Source organism: Silurus aristotelis (assembly GCF_946808225.1).
Source record: "Silurus aristotelis genome assembly, chromosome: 25".
NCBI classification, from domain to species: domain Eukaryota; kingdom Metazoa; phylum Chordata; class Actinopteri; order Siluriformes; family Siluridae; genus Silurus; species Silurus aristotelis.
Window position 1 is genome coordinate 4,341,259 of NC_139598.1, and position 17,142 is coordinate 4,358,400.

At 36.8% G+C, this 17,142-nt stretch overlaps 1 protein-coding gene across 1 annotated transcript in view; it reads left to right on the forward strand.

Moving 5' to 3' along the window:
* Positions 1-17,142, forward strand: part of LOC310719980 (contactin-associated protein-like 2) — a 132,483-nt gene that overhangs the window by 34 nt on the left and 115,307 nt on the right. Inside the window, exon 1 of the mRNA XM_083530207.1 lies at positions 1-311. This exon is cut by the window's left edge and continues 34 nt beyond it. Coding sequence (XP_083386333.1) covers positions 203-311 — 109 coding nt within the window. The 5' untranslated portion in view covers positions 1-202. The remainder of the gene's footprint in view (positions 312-17,142) is intronic.

Consider the following 17,142-nt stretch of genomic DNA (forward strand, 5'->3'; position numbering starts at 1 on the left):
CGCGAGCCGATGCGCGCATCTGATGCTTTTGGTTTTGTTTTCCGGGACGCAACATTTATGAGCGGAAACTCTGCTCTGTAGTGCGGAGAGCAGCATCAGCACCGGCACTTCAGCGTGTGTGTGTGTATGTGTGTGAGAGAGAGAGAGGGAGAAAGAGAGAGGGAGAGAAAGAGCGCGCAGGGCTCTAGGAGAGTGCTGGAGGATGGAGAGGAAGATGAGGATGGTGCGCTCGGGATGCATCCGGCTGCTCTGGATCTTCTGCATCAGCACCAGCATCAGCACCAGTGCGCACGCTGCTTCTCCATCCACCCGTAAGTTCCACTTGATGCCTTTACGGCTTATATGGTTTAATGCCAAGTATGTGTGTGTGTGTGTGTGTGTGTGTGTGTGTGTGTGTGTGTGTGTGTGTGTGTGTGTGTGTGTGTGTGTGATGAAGCTTTTTGGGACAGGATCCAGCCTGGCATTTCATGAATTCCAAGGATGTTATTTTTCAGACTTTTTTCTTTTCCATCTCACTCCATTTTTCCTGCCCAGATTCTAATCTTTCCATATGGACTTTAATGGAGGTTTTTAAATGACAAAATATTGTGTGATTTCATGCATTTTTTTTTTTTAAACTTGTGCAGTTAAGGACACATTTGGAGTCATTATCACTGAATAAAGATGCAGTCCTGACTACTGATGTGTCTAATTTACTAGCAATGATTAAGCTTGTTCTGATTAGTCTGATATGAGTCTCCTCCATCAGACACTCTGTAACATCTAGAAAGGAGACACAATCAGAAGATTTCTCATCTCTTGTTTCAGTAAGCAGCGAGATCGTGCAAATCTGTGCACATGTAACTGCATCTCACTTATGAGTCGTAGGCTTATTTTGTCACTGTTCTGCAAACTGTATGTGCTGATGATCTTAAAGTTTCCTAATAAAAGCTCTTGACAAAAGTTGTTCAATTCTATTTTGACCAGAAGACTTATTGATTATTTTGATGTACTTATGGGGAGAAAATGAGAAGTCAAGTATCTCAGCAGTACCAACCAAAAACACTCAATTAAAAAGCAGTACCTGAAAATGACTTGGAGTAAAATTATCGCTCCCTTATGGCAAAACTTACTTTATTACATGTTAAAAATCACAGAGTCCAATAAGACTTGTGTAAAAGTTTTAGAGTATCTGATTTGAACAGTACTTAAATATTTGACTCATATTAAATGTAGGCTCAAAGATGCATTAAACCTCAACATCAACCTCAAAGCAAAAACAGTTGATTTGTGGGGTTTTATTTCCTAAAATACGAATTAATTTGTACAATTTGTAAAATATAATAGAGTAAAAAGTACATATATTGAATCATAAATGTAGCTAAGTAGCGAGTAAAAGTTGCTTAAATCTTTTATACTCACTAAAAATAGAAAGCAGCCAAAAAATGTATTAAGTACAGTAATAAAATACAATTACATTTGTAAATTACACTAAAATACTTCACAGCACCGTTAAAAAGAACGAGGTTTTTACGCTATACATATAAAATACAATATAGAATGGTGAAATTCTTTCTTTGCATATCCCAGCTTGTTAGAAAGCTGGGGTCAGGGGGGCCGGGTCAGCCATGATACAGCTCTACTGAAACATAGAGTGTTAAAGTGCTTGCCCAAGGCCCCAACAATGGCAGCTTGACAAGGCTGAGGATTGAACACCCGACCTTCTGTCAACAACAGAGCCATCAACTCGCCCTCGCATATTGCTCTTCTAAAACAAAAAGTGAGACACACACATCTAAATCTAATTGTTGTTCTATGTATACAGAACAGAATGGTTTTCACAACAATGTTATAACAAAGACTCTGGTCCTCATAATCCATGACTCAAAAGTTAAATATGTCCCTGAAACTGTTTTCTTACTAGCCATGATTATTCATTCATTCATTCATTTTCTCCCGCTTACATGTAATTCGGGTCTAAGCAGGCCCCCGCCTTCGACTGCTGCCCAATCCTCACAGCACCGTCCCTTACCGCCCCTCCTGCAGGTGGTGAGCCCACGGGAAGTAGCCATGATTATCTCTATAAAAATACAAGCATACACATGAATGTTACTCACATTATACTGCAGTAGAACTTGCATTGAATATAGTGTAGTAGGTGTTTTGCCATTAAGATGCTCTACAAAATTCAATTTCTCAGACTTCTGGGAGGTCACCACTGAGCTCCCCATCAGTCTAAGTTCAAGTGCTCACAATAATCAACACGTGTTTTATACAAGCCTTTTTTTTACGCAATAAAACGCAATGTAATAGGAACATATTTAACACTAGGATAAGACTTAATGGAAAGCAAAGTTAATGTTTGATCCCCAGAAGGTTATTTTCTTCATTTTACAATCTACTTTTTTTTATTAGCAACACATATAACCCATAAAACAACCCAAGCATATTTTTTTTTATCTACTTATGGCTACATTTACTGTTGTAAAACATCAATTTAGTTCCTTTTCCCGCTTGTGTTATAGCTGCTATAAACAGTCATCAGAGACTAAATTAACAGATTGTAATTGAGGAAAGAAACTAGAAACACAATTTTTTATAAATGGTAAATATATGTGTTACAGAACTCTTCAATATATCAAATACAGATATATATATATATAGACTACTGTGTAATATACTATATAGATCAGATACACTATACTCTACTGACAAAAATGACCTGGTTTGTTAAAAATGATTTGAGATATATATATACACGGACCCTCGATACTCGCGACCTTGACACTCGCGACCTCTATAGTTCGCGACTTTTCAATTGGAACCAGACTAACTCGCGAAAAATCGGATAGTTTGCGAGAAGCCGCGAGTGGCTCGAAAGTACGGAGTTAAATTTTAAAACAGAGTTTGCACTAATAAATTACATAAAAATGTTTGAAAATCTATTTAGTTTTTGTATTATTCATTTAAAGTACCAAATAAAATGTTTATGTCTGAGTTTACAGTACAGTACATCTACAATTCCCCTTGAAAAAGTAAACATCAAAAGGAGAAGGAGTCGAAACCTCGCGTTTTTTGGTTACATATATATATATATACACACACTTTACGTTTCAAACTAGAAAATCTGTGAAATTTCAAGCTGCAGCTCCATTCAAGATGTGCCTCACCTCATACAAAACAATGAGAACGTATTCGCTGTTTGAAAAGATGAGTGACTTTTAACGTAAACAAAAAAGAGATGCTCTTTGGATGTCATGTGCAAGTCCTTTATGCTGAATGCTTTGCGCTTACATGACGCCTTCTGATCTCATGTCCCAATGCATCAGTAATCTTCTTCATTCATACTCCCACACGAGATCGCTGCGGTCTTCTGATCGGCTTCTTTTGAGAGTTCCTTTTTGTCTCCATAAAAACAGAGGTATGTCTCTTTTCATAAGGGGGGGGGGGTGTGAGAGAGATTGATTGACAGATTAATTGATTGATTGTGGGTGGATGTTAACTCTGTGATGGTTTTCATCAGATTTCTCATTTCGAATTCAAATTTTCCAGCCAATCATAACTGATTATTCAGACAGACCATGGTATAAATCCTAATATACAATTCCATATAGTTGTACGGGATACAAACTAAAGGGACTTTATAGGGGACACTGAAAAGTAATAAACAACAACTGAGTGCATTGATTTAATTAAACAGCTGAACATTTAGGGGTCCTGCAGGATGTAAACGTACCCTAACGAAGTAGCCCTTGAACTATAACATGAAACAGTTTAAAAGTTAAAAGTAGGTAACATGCATTCGTTGTGAATTGTTTAGGGTCTTGATGCAGCATAGATTTATAGGGTAAGAGTCATTAATAGATAACATGTATTACTTGTCAGCCTGCTAGTTCACCAAGTAGGCACCATTTTCCCAAGTGTCCCCGCAAACATCAAAGAGACTCCGCTGACCTGTTTTTGCGTCCCATCGTGCTGTTGTCCACTGCTGGATATTTTTATAGCCGGTGGTTCGAGGGAGTGCAGGTTTTTGAGCCTCTTAGGAGACTGCAGCAGTATTAGATATGGCCTAAAAGGGGAAGCTAGCACACCTATTGTGCACTAGTTCACTTTACTCACCCAGATTTCCGACATTTAATAAGGACATTCAAGAACTCGGACAGAAAATACAGTATTATGCGTTTATGCTTACGTTGCCTTATGTAGCACCTTGTCCAGTGTAAATTGATACTTTTGTTTGGTCCTGGGGAGCATTGTTTTGTGTTTTGTTGTGTACTGTACCAGCTGTATATATTTGAATTAAAAATAAAAAAGCCACTTGACTTTAATACAGGTGATGGAATCACAATAATGATTTATAATTTAGTAAGAAGTCTGGTGGAAATGGTAGCTCAGTGGATCAGACCTCTGATTGGAAGGTTATAGGTTCAATTAGCACTACCACCAAGCTGCCATTGCTGGGCTTATAAGCAATTCCCTTAACCATCAACATTTGACCCAGCTTATTGGTATCAGATTGTGGGTCCCTGGTGGTCTAGTGGTTAGGATGCGGCGCTCTCACCGCTGCGCCCCGGGTTCGATCTCCGGTCAGGGAACCAACCCCAGCCACTCTTAGTGCCGGTCCCAAGCCCGGATAAATGGGGAGGGTTGCGTTAGGAAGGGCATCCAGCGTAAAGACATGTGCCAAATCAAACATGTGGAGGATCTGCTGTGGCGACCCCTAATGGGAGAAGCCGAAAGAACGTTTTTATTTGTATCGGATTGTGCTTTAGTACTGTGTCTTTCCTGGTTTGCAAAAGGCTATGTTGGATATGCACACCTCTTAATGTCGGCATGACTAGTAATGCTAACATATCAGGATGAGATTTGATCATTTTCCAACAGGGTTTGCAGAACAAACTAACCCAGCAATGCCTAATTACCCACAATTCTGTCTTCTTTGAACAAACAGGAGTAAATATGCTCTTTGTCACACAATTACAAACTTTCACATCACCACCTCCCCTGCATGGATGTGCCCCAGTTCTGACTTAGATCCGTTATGTCACTGTCATAATCCCTGTCATTTTCATATATGAATGAATATGAATATGAAACGCAGTATGATTTATGCATGGTAAAGCTGCAATCTGTTAATACAATTTCTTTTATATATTTATATATATATATACTTTTTTAATAAATGATCGAAAATCCAGGTCACACAGTGGGAAGTGTGACAGAGGAAAGTTTCAGGATGTAGCTGTCAGTCAAATCTTTATCAATTTCAGCAATGTAGACATACATCCATAACTGACATCTTTGGCAGACTTTAACCCCTTAGCCTTCAGCGCCGCGCCCGTGCAACCGATATCCCGTTGTTCTCAGGTGGTAATGTTTAGCAATAGATTAAATAAAAAGGGAGAAGAGTAACCATGACTAACTATACATCATTCTAAAGGTCTAAGATTTAAGCAGCGATTTTAGGTCAGTGTTTTTCATTTGAAAACGTATAACGAATGTATTTGCTGAATTTGTGGAAGCAGTACACAACGACATGCATAAAAAATGCACTACTTACATTATTATTGTAATAACGAGTCACAAAATTGAATAAAAAAAAAATACAAATAAAATTTTAATTTTATGATTAAATATATTAATAACTATCTATTCAATTTAAATAGTAAAAATATACAGATTATTGCTCCTTTGAGCTGACTTTTGTGCTTGAAAACCCTCCAATGTGGCTAAATTCAAACAATTCTGCAAAGGAGAGCGGGTCAATATTCCTCCACAGCGGTGTGAAAGACTCATTGCCGGTTATCGCAAATGCTTGATTGCAGTTGTTGCCATCAAGGATGTTATTAGATTTAGGGGGCAATTACTTTTTCACTTTCGTCAAGATAGGTTTGGCCAGCTTTTTTTCCTTAACAAATGAAAATATAATTTGAAAACAGCTTTTTATATTTACTTGCTTGACGATTTGAATCATCTCATTGAGACAGATATGAAAAAATTCAAAGAATCAGGAAGGGGGCAAATACTTTTTGCACAGCATTTTATACCTCTTTGTTTTATTCTTATCAAAGCCTTTGTTTTATTTTTTACTCATTTTTCAGTTTTACAGTCTTTGGTTTAGTCCCAGTTTGTATAGTTTTTCTTGGATATTTATATTAAGTAAACCTTATTTATTTTATACTTGCATCTGCTTGCACTTGTACTACATTAAAATATATTACTTGTGTCTAAATGCTCAGGCATGTTTTAACATGGCTGCCATTCCTGCCTCAAAATCAAAATGGAACTGTCTATTTGGCTGAAAATGGTATGCAAAAACTTGATAATATATAACTGCATAAAAAATAAATACACTATTGAGTTTTGATGCAGTATATAACTGTGCTGTTACATGAGTATTTCTTCCCTTGTTGTTGGGTGATTTCATGGATGTTCATAGAAAATCCATTCTAAATTCTGGGGTTCCAGAAATAAAGGCTTATTAAGTCAGTCCTTGAATGCCTGGTAAATCCACTTGATTACATCTTGTAGGGTTCTGAATGAAGAGTGTTGGGAAGAAAGCATTAGCCATTTAGAGACACAACAAACAAGTAGAAAGCCTCCCTGGTTTAATGAAAGGTTTGGGTACAACTGCTATTTTTAGACACCTCGAAGCCATTTAAGCCATCTCCACTGTAAAGTGTGTTGTTTTGATCAACAAGGATTGAAAAACTGTTGAAGGTTGAGGCAAAAGTAAGGGAAACTCTAACCTTAATAAAGGTCCTAAGCCTTACATAAATGGTAGTGTCCACTTGGTCAAATTTTGCAGAATTCCAAATGGGAGCGTGGCAAGTAGAAAGCCATTAGAAGACTCAACAAACAAATAGAAAGCCTCTCTGCTTTCATGAAAGGTATGGGTACAAAGTGCTCTGTTTTTAGAGAGCTCTAAACCATCCCTATAAAGCATGATGTGGTGGTATTTTGATCAACAATTGAATTGCAAAATGATTGAGGATTGATGTGAAAAATGGGGCAACCTTAATAAAGCAACCTAAGCTACAGTGTCTTACATAAATGATTGGTTCATTCAATCAAATTTTGCAAGGTTCTGAAAAGAAAGCCATTAGGAGACTCAGGTAAAAAGCCTCTCTGGTCTGATGATTGGTTTGGGTACAAAGTGCTCTGTTTTTTTAGACAGCTTTAGACCGTTCCCACCATGAAGTAAAGTGTAGAAATGTTTTGATCAACCAGGATTGGGAAACTGTTGAGGGTTAAGTTGAAAGAGGTTAACTGTACAATACTGTGGGGGCAGTGCTATGATCTGGGGCTGCTGCAGTTGGTCAGGTCTGGGTTCAGCAACATTGTGTGCCCAAAGAATGAGGTCAGCTGGCTACATGATTATACTACATGAATGACCAGGTTATACCATCAAAGGATTTTTTTCATCCGTGATGCCACAGGTATATTCCAAGATGACAATGCCAGGATTCATTGGGCTCAAATTGTAAAAGAGTGGTTCAGGGAGCATGAGACGTCATTTTCACACATGGAACGGCCACCACAGAGTCCAGACGTTAACACCATTTAAGAATCTTTGGGATGTGCTGGAGAAGACATTGTGCAGCAGTCCAATTTTCCCATCATCGATACAAGATCTTTTTGAAAAATAACAGCAAATCTGGACGGGAATAAATGTAGTGACATTGCAGAAGCGTATCAAAACGATGCCACGGAGAATGCATGCCGTAATCAAAGCTGAGGCAGTTCAATGAAATATTAGAGTGTGTGCCTTTTTTTTTGAGAGGGCAGAAATCATTGTCAATGTTTCCAATGAAGTCTGTTTTTATCCTTATGGCTGAAAAATGTAGAAAGGTTTATGGGGTAAGTACTTGCAAAACAAGGTCCTGTGTGGTCTTTTCTTTTGTGTAAAATACCTCATGAAGTATTACTAGCTTGTCCTAACAAGTGGTCCACTGAACATAAATGAGTAATTATTTCCATGAAACAACTGTCTGACTCTGAAAGTTCAAGCTCAAGATTCAACATGTCTACCTTCTGGTTAACAATGCTTGTTAAAAAAAGTAGATGTCTTTTAGCTGGATAGATAATGGTAATGCTTCTGGTGGATTCTGGGTGTGAAATAATTGTACTCAGTAGGGTTACATGGTTCGCGTTGGTTTTTCCCTGGAATGAATGCAAATTTCTCATTAAAACTCGGAAAGGCTTGCGGAAATGTTTGAAAACATCCTGTCGTACACGAAATGTTTTCCAAACTTGCAAACACATGTAGCTCATAAGAAGCAGCCGCTGCTTTTACTTTTCTCATTAAGAGATTTTAGAAGTTTGGAAATTTCCTGCCCTTAACCATGCAGCAGATCACCTTCTGTTAAAGGCTTGAATTCTTTCGGTTTGTTTTGAGCTGCAACTCTGCTGTATTGTGTTAAAATGCTCACACTGGACTCATTAGTTTGGCAGTGCTGTATGCATGTACGGTTTGTCCTTATTTAAAACATTACAATTGATTTAAATATAATGAATTTGCCTGAAATTGTGTCAGGATAAATGCTGGATCATAGTGTATTGCAACCCACTGGATGCCAAACCCATCGGATGTGACTGTGGATGAAATCTAGCACCCAAAATGAGACAGAATATGACAGGCTCCACATTATTTAAAAGCTACTACACATTTCCTGTCACATGACTTTTTGTACCTGAAACGCATTGTCTTGTAATTAGCACCTGTATAAAAACGTACCTCACAACATACTCAGTGTCTCATATTTGTCTTCCAAGAATGTCTTCTGTAGATGTTCTCCTTTTCACTGGGTTCGGTTATTGTATCTTTGTCTCATTGTTTCGATTTGTTTTTGGTTATTTTTGTATCTCGCAATTTTGTACGTTGAATGAATGTATCTGCACGCTTTATCTATCGGCTAAACATGAATACAGCAGGAGATTTGCATCCAGCCCACATGGCGTAAGGTCAACTAGGAGAACATCAGGTTTATCTCTTTGACCTGAATGGCCAGATCTAAATGTTTACCCAGTAACCCGCCACCATTGCTCCTGCACCTTATATATTTTGGGGTGAGCATGCCATGATTCAAGTTGCAACTATTTGTAGGTGTCGCATTCTGTCATGTAACACAAAGAAATGCAAAGGGGGACACAAGTGAAGATTTTATTGATTTAAATGTCAGGGGAGTCTTCATACACATGCTACACTCAGGGCATAACATTATAAAATGTTCCGCCTGTCTCATTCGGGGATTGACACGATTTCCCTTTCTATCACCTGTCTGAGTTTCCTCGCGGACCAGCACGCCTTTTCCTGGCGACCGTCCGAGTCCACTTGCCAGCAGGCATCTCTTTCTCCAGCACCTGCCCGTGCTCATTTACCATTCGGCGACCCTTCCGCTCTTCCCTGCTTGGTGAATCTCTCTCTATATTGGCGTCGCTGGACTAAAACAGAGTGGACTGATTAGTCTCATCAGCTGCAGGTGTTTCTTACCGCTCGTTCCACCCGGCTCTGCCTTCCACTATTATTTTATATGTGAACTAGACATGCCTCTGTTTTAGGCTCCTCCCCATTTCTCTCATGTAACTCTTTAATAGTGTTCCCGTCCATCTCCAGTTGTAATAACAATGTTAAACTCTCACTGCATGCTTAACTCAACTCCTGAATAGAGCCTTTAGACCACATTGAAAATACATATAAACAAAAATGACTAGTCTCACTTACGATGCACTTTTCTCCGGTATTTTCTACTGAAATTCAGAGCAGCACAAATCTTTATTTTAGTATGTCATGGTTTAGCAGAAATTTGCACACCACTCTTCTTCACTAAAAACAGCACTCAACAACTTGACACGTTAAATCACTACTCAACCCTGATGGAACCTGGGATCTGGTCTGATCACAGACACTGGTTGCCAGAGCCCTAAAATAGAACTTTTATACTCTGTGTGTAATGCATGAAGGATGATATAAAAGGATGATGTTAGTGGGCATCATCTGGCAAGGCTTGCTATAACTTTATGCACTTTATGGAGAATTATTTAGCTTTGTGAAAGCTTCAGTCTTGTACGTAGAATGGTGATTTAATGCTTGCTTTGAGTGTCGTGGTCCCCATATCCTGCCCAAGTCCATTACACTTCATTCTTACATTTGTATCCAACAGTCAGACTGCCACAAAATCCGTTGATGTAGCTTTTTATATCCCTGTCTCCCTCTTTTTATATTTCATTTTTCACTGGATATTTTACTCTTATCCTGCCCCAGGCCATTCAGATGAAGTATATGCATGTCAGAGTAATATGAAGGACAGTATGTTAGGTACATGCAGCATGTGGAGCAGCTATAAATACACTATTTGGCCAAAAGTCTGTGGATGTCAGGCCATTGGTACTCCATTCTTCTAAGAAGTTGCTACTCTTTATTGTGCTTTCTGTCAAAAGGGAATCATCCGTCTCCATACTACTCTGTCCTCTACATCTGTTTCTTTCAAACCAACTACCTGCATGTCCTCCTTCACCACATCAATGAACCTCCTCCTTGGCCTTTCTATTTTCCTCTTTTCTGGTGGCTCCACCTTCAGCATTCTTCTACCAATCATGTCCATCCCAGTGCTCAAACTGAGTCAAGTCTTATGGGGGGGGTCCCCCGTTGTTGTAGATTTCATATATCTTTTACTAAAATAATCTTGGGTCTCCAGCAAGGATAAATGGGGAGAGTTGCGTTAGGAAGGGCATCCAGCGTAAAAACATGTGCCAAATCGGACCCCTAATGGGAGAAGCCGAAAGAAAGTTTAATCTTGTTTAATCAAGTTTAATCTGATGCCTAATGGGGGGGTCCCCTCAACCATACAACATTGTATGTATCACTACAGTCTTATAAATCTCGACTTCTCCAGGCTTGTCTCTACCTGCTCCCTACTCTTGCCACAACTTCACAATCTAGTTCATCCTAAAGCTGTTTAATATGGTTAAGGCTAAAGCTCTATAGCAGGCCACTCAAAGTCTTTCAAGCGCAGCTTTTGGATATATTGAATAAACCTTTTCTTTTCACAAAAACAGTAAAACGCAACCTTTGGCACCTGACTGACAGCACTTTCTTCTTCATCAGCCGCCAATTTACGTCTGCACATTCACACTGATTCTCATTGCTTTGCTATTATGGATTAACAGGTTGGAAGCAATTGGTATTCAAGCTTCCGTATCACGATCACGCAGGGGGCATCGTAAAACAAGCATGCTGGCACTGATTAATCTGCATGCTATACATCTGCCTACAGAGTATTATTATAGAGCTCTGCTTCATGGGAAAAATGTTGCTAATTTGCTTTGAATTAGCAAAAACAGGAGAAGAGCTGCTCAGTTGATTTAGCCTTGGGCTGCACACTAATCAGGAAGGCTTTAGCTAATTAGGACTTTGTTATTTTTTTCCTGGTTCACAAGCATGTACTGTGGATGGAAGGAGAAAGAATGTAAACTTGAAAGGAAGTGTCATGGAGATTTGACGAAATTTCAGTGTGAAGGGGTGTTTACAGTTGGTTTTATAAGCGGTGCTTTGGATATTATATTGCATAGTGCTTTGGATAGTGTAGACTGTTGTGCTATTGAGGTAAAGTAGAGAGAAACACTTTAAGTTATCAAACCTCACATTGACCAGGCATAAACCTGTTTTGATTCTTTTTTGCAATGTCTTTTATGTGCATGTGTGTGTGTGTGTGTGTGTTTGTGTGTGTGTGTGTGTGTGTGTGTGTGTGTGTGTGTGTGTGTGTGTGTGTGAGTGTGTGTGTGTGTGTGTGTGTGTGTGTGTGTGTGTGTGTGTGTGTGTGTGAGAGTGTGTGTGTGTGTGTGTGTGTGTGTGTGTGTGTGTGTGTGTGCCATTTGGTAAAGACAGAGATACTGGTCAGTTTAAATACTTGTGAAAGAAGATGCACTAAACTATTTGTTGGCTTGAGCATGTTTTGAATTGGTTTTCAGGGCATTAGTTTTTCCTGGTGCTCTAATTTTGCACTTTGATACTCACTTTTTGCTGTTGTCAATGGTCCAAAATGGTCAATTTGGTATTAATGCTTGGTATTAATGATTGTTTATTTCATTGTGTAATTCTTTCCGAAATTTCAATATATGCAATGTGAAATATTTAAAATTTGTATTTCAAATAAAACCATGCATACACTATATATATACTGTATATAGAATCCTGCATGTTTAAATTGCTTTTTTTGGGGGCTGTAATAAATGCCAAAACACCTCAGTTTAACCTTGAGTTACTTTTCTCTTTAGCATTTTTGTTATAGTGTCTCTTGAAAATGTATTATTCCTTGTCAAATGCCAATTTAACAATATCAAGTCTTTTACTATATATAGGAAGCTAACACTTCAATGAATAGTAATAGAACCTTAAAGTAATATTAATAATAAATAAATGATTTTAATGATTTAAATTTTAATAAAAACAAAACTATTGATGCACCAATAAAAGTAAAAAAAAATTGAGACTTTTGAGATCTGATGTAATTGGGAAACATTCTGAAGACTATCTATCTATCTATCTATCTATCTATCTATCTATCTATCTATCTATCTATCTATCTATCTATCTATCTATCTATCTATCTATCTATCTATCTATCTATCTATCTATCTATCTATCTATCTATCTATCTATCTATCTAGAGTTTGAGATTGATAAAAATCCCTATATCAACTGTATGGCATTTTGGCAGATGCCGTTATCTCAGTTGTACAGCTGAGTAATCAGGCGTACACAATCTTATCTAACAAGCTACCACTTTCCTAATTTCCCTGACTGTTATGTTTCCTCTAAAGGTTTATTTGTTCTACAGTAAGCTGGCTTTCTCAATGATCTCACTGATGTACATTTTTGCTGTAAAATGTCTTTTTTTTATTTTTTTTATCCAAATTGTGTGGAGAAAGATGTCTATCCAGAATGCTGTTCTTAGTAATTAAACATGCAGATCTGATAAATATCAGTTAGAGTACTGTGTTTCTTTGCGGTGTAAATGAGACATTTGAAAATTATGCAGACATCAGAAAAATACCGTACCGTAGTTCGGAGGGTTCGTGGCGCATAGCAAAGACGAAGGAGGATTTGCTTCCTCATTAGGCAGAAAACATTCTTCAGTCTGGCTTCTGTCCCACACATTGAAACATCTACTGATGCTTAACAGCTTGTTAGGACAATATTTGTCAGAATCCTGTGAAGTGGAGTGAACGTTCTTTTTTTCTAAGGATTTTTTCTTTTTTGTCTGTGTATTTCATGGCCTCTCTTTAATTGTGACTTTTTCTTTGTATTTAATTCTAATTACATTTAAAAAAAAAAAAAAAAAAAAAAATATATATATATATATATATATATATATATATATATATATATATATATATATATATATATATATATATATATATATATATACAGTACAGACCAAAAGTTTGGACACACCTTCTCATTCAAAGAGTTTTCTTTATTTTCATGACTATTATATATGGAATTATATACATAACAAAAAAACAATTGAAAATATGTCATATTGTAGGTTCTTCAAAGTAGGCATCAAGAGAATGCCAAGAGTGTGCAAAGCAGTAATCTAAGCAAAAGGTGGCTACTTTGAAGAACCTACAATATGACATATTTTCAGTTGTTTCACACTTTTTTGTTATGTATATAATTCCATATATAATTCCACATGTGTTAATTCATAGTTTTGATGCCTTCAGTGTGAGTCTACAATTATCATAGTCATGAAAATAAAGAAAACTCTTTGAATGAGAAGGTGTGTCCAAACTTTTGGTCTGTACTGTATATATATATATATATATATATATATATATATATATATATATATATATATATATATATATATATATATATATATATATAAATCAGATTTAATCAGATTGAATTTTTTTATTTATTTTTTTATTTATACTTATTATTACATGTATAAATATATGTATTATTTGTCACTCTAGTTATACCTGCAATTCTTTTTTATGATACTACTCCTTTGAGCTTTTCAGCATGGTAGTGAAGGTCAATGATGTAAGACAGGCAGTGTTATTCTGCTAATGAAAGGTGATAGAGCTGCTGGTTAACACAGTGGAGACTGTAATTACAGATTGATTCTAATTACGGGACGCGCGATCGCTCGACAAATGCGTGGGGTGCAAAGAAAGACAACTTTGGACTACAGAAAAATGAAAACCAAGCACAAGAGTTGCTCTAAAACCATTTATCTTGAATTTGCACAAATTCCTAATAACTTTTTTCCTGACAATAAAGACTACGTAGTGTCTTTATTTCCAAATTTTAATAGAAAAAAAATATTTAAACAATTGCTAGCTAGTTAACGAGCCACTGTAACTTCCTGATGCGATCACGTTCATACCTGTGGTTCCATTGTGCTGTTGTAAGATGTGTGGGGTTTCACTTTGAGAAGAATCGCTGTTACCGCACATCAAATGGCAGCCAATTGTCGTTTTTTTTTTTGACATGCGGCAAATTCTTTGTTCTGGAAAGAAAACCTTATTCATTTAGTTAACCTTTCCTTTTTTCCGTTCGCTCTGTTGATTTCATCTTTGGCAGCTGTCAGCGAGTTCTTTGTTTTAGACAGTTTATTAATACACCTAAGTCCTTGGCAAGCCAACACGGGAAATGGTTCATATACAGACGCAGAGGTGTCGTTAATGAGGAATCTGTCTCTTCTGCTATTTTTATTTTTATTTTCCTTTCCTAATAATACAGTAATATTGAGAGACAGATCTCTTCCCCCGGCTTTACTCTGTCGTTCTCTAGGATGAAAGGATACGACTATTAGAAAAATTACGTCCCTGTATATTAAAGCAGTAGCACAAAAGCATCAGTCTCGGTGACTCGGTAAGCCAGAAGCTCATTGTAGGAGTGTAAATCTTTTACACAAGATGATGCATAATGTACAGCAGGGGTCTCCAATCTTTTCCAGAAAGGGCCGGTGTGGGTGCAGGTTTTTATTCCAACCAAGCAAGTCCACACCCAAATTCTACCTGTTCAAATCTAATGATTGTCATTGTAAATGACTATCAGGTGTGACCATTGATTGGTTGGAATGAAAACCTGCACCCACACTGGCCCTTTCTGGAAAAGATTGGAGACCCCTGATGTACAGTATAATCTAACTCTTGTGTATCATTCATATATATATATATATATATATATATATATATATATATATATATATATATATATATATATATATATATATATATATATATATAGGGATGGGATGGTAAGATTCACAGATTCGCATTAGAAGGCAGAAGGTGCTTAAGTACATTTATGATTTGATGTCTGTTTCAACCTAAGAAAGCGAACGATCTGTACCATATTAAATTGCATAGCATCATATTTATTTCACTGCATCGAATCGCATTGTGTTGAATCTAATTCGAACTAGCAATATACAGTTTATTAATATCTTTTTTGTATAGAAGTCCTACAGAGATTTTTTTTTTAAGGCAATGTAATTTCAGAATTTTTACTTGGGAATTTACAATTTTCTTGTTGTTAAAAAAAATATAAATTTAAGGTTGGTGTTGTCGTCTTTTTCTCTTTGCAATACAATCCTCTGTTTCACTATTGGTTACACCACTTCTTTTAATAAAATGAATCCGATTTTTTTCTCTACACCCTGGCTTTGATTTGCACATGCTGGCTGATGGACAGAAGGCGGAATTGCACGGTTTGCCGTTAATGCTTCAATAAAGTGACATTTAATTAATTGCCACTGCTAATGCAGCTAATATATGAAGGATCTTCACAGGGCAGCGGTAATTTAGCTTGAAGGAAGTGTGTATTCTGTGTGAAGGCTACGCTTTGATCACATAAGAATACGCACCATAGTTCATGATTGACTTTTATAGAAAATCCTAATTTCATATAATTGGCTGTTGTCTGTGGAAAATGTCTGGGTGATTCACTTTATATATAAGTAGAAATAATTATTATATGTTTTTTTAAACTTTGACTTATTTGTGCTATTAAATGTTTACCTTTGTGGCTGCTCTTTTGACAGAACTTTCAGATCATAACATGCCTTTAGGGTTTGTTCCAGGTGAAATGTTTGTTGATAGATGAGAGGAACTTTGAAAAGTTCAATTTGATCAATTTGGGCTTTTCTTTTTGTCTTTCACACTACTAGGACTAATCTTTTTCACAAAACACCCCTATTCTATTCATTCGCATTATAACCCTGATTTAGAATGGTTTCGATTTGGAGTCTGTTGCATATATAAAAACATTGTCAATAATTACTCTGTCAAAGTTTTCTATATTCATGTTTAAATCTAATGAACATTTATTCAAGATGATGTCTGAAATGTTTGTTTGTATGATTTTTTTAACAGGGACAATACACTTGACATTGTTACACACTGACAACACAATGGCATGTAAATAGGGCATATAACATAAAGCCAGTTTGCAGCCCTCATCCCTGGTTAGACATTTACATAAGGTCAAAACAACCAAATAATATATACAATAATACAATAATAACCACAAGAACCAAAACGAGTACAAAAAAAGGAAAAAAAACGAGTGTATTCCAAAAACTCTATGTGTATAAATTCATTGTCTACATAATTAACAATAGCACAGTGACAAGCCTAAGCACATATTTAACAAAATCATGAACATAAAACATAAAATATAAATCAACTTGCACAAAAAAAAAGAAAATATAAACTCAACCACCCTGAAAAAGCTTCTTTTTAAACTATTATAATTATTTATGTAAATAGTTAAAGCTCAAAAATCTTTAATGTCAATTTTTACATAAACCCTAGATGGGTGCATTTACTTTTGCAACGCACTTAATCCTTGAGGGTTTGCAAATCTCCTTGTCCAGTCACAGTATGCTTTGTGTTCGATTTGCACCTTCTCAGGTGCCTCAATAAGAGAAGGAAATGCTTTGAGTTTTGCTTTGCAATGCTAAGACACAGTCATTCCTTTTCTTTCCGTGTGGCCAGCGTTTTTCCTGCCGAGCTACTAGACGGAATGAAAGGAAATGGTAAGCTAAGCAGCCTCGAGCAGTGTCTTTATAGCCCGGACTCACACTTCCATTTTCTTTCTTACATTATGGGTGCTGTCCATAAAGATGAATTGCCAATATT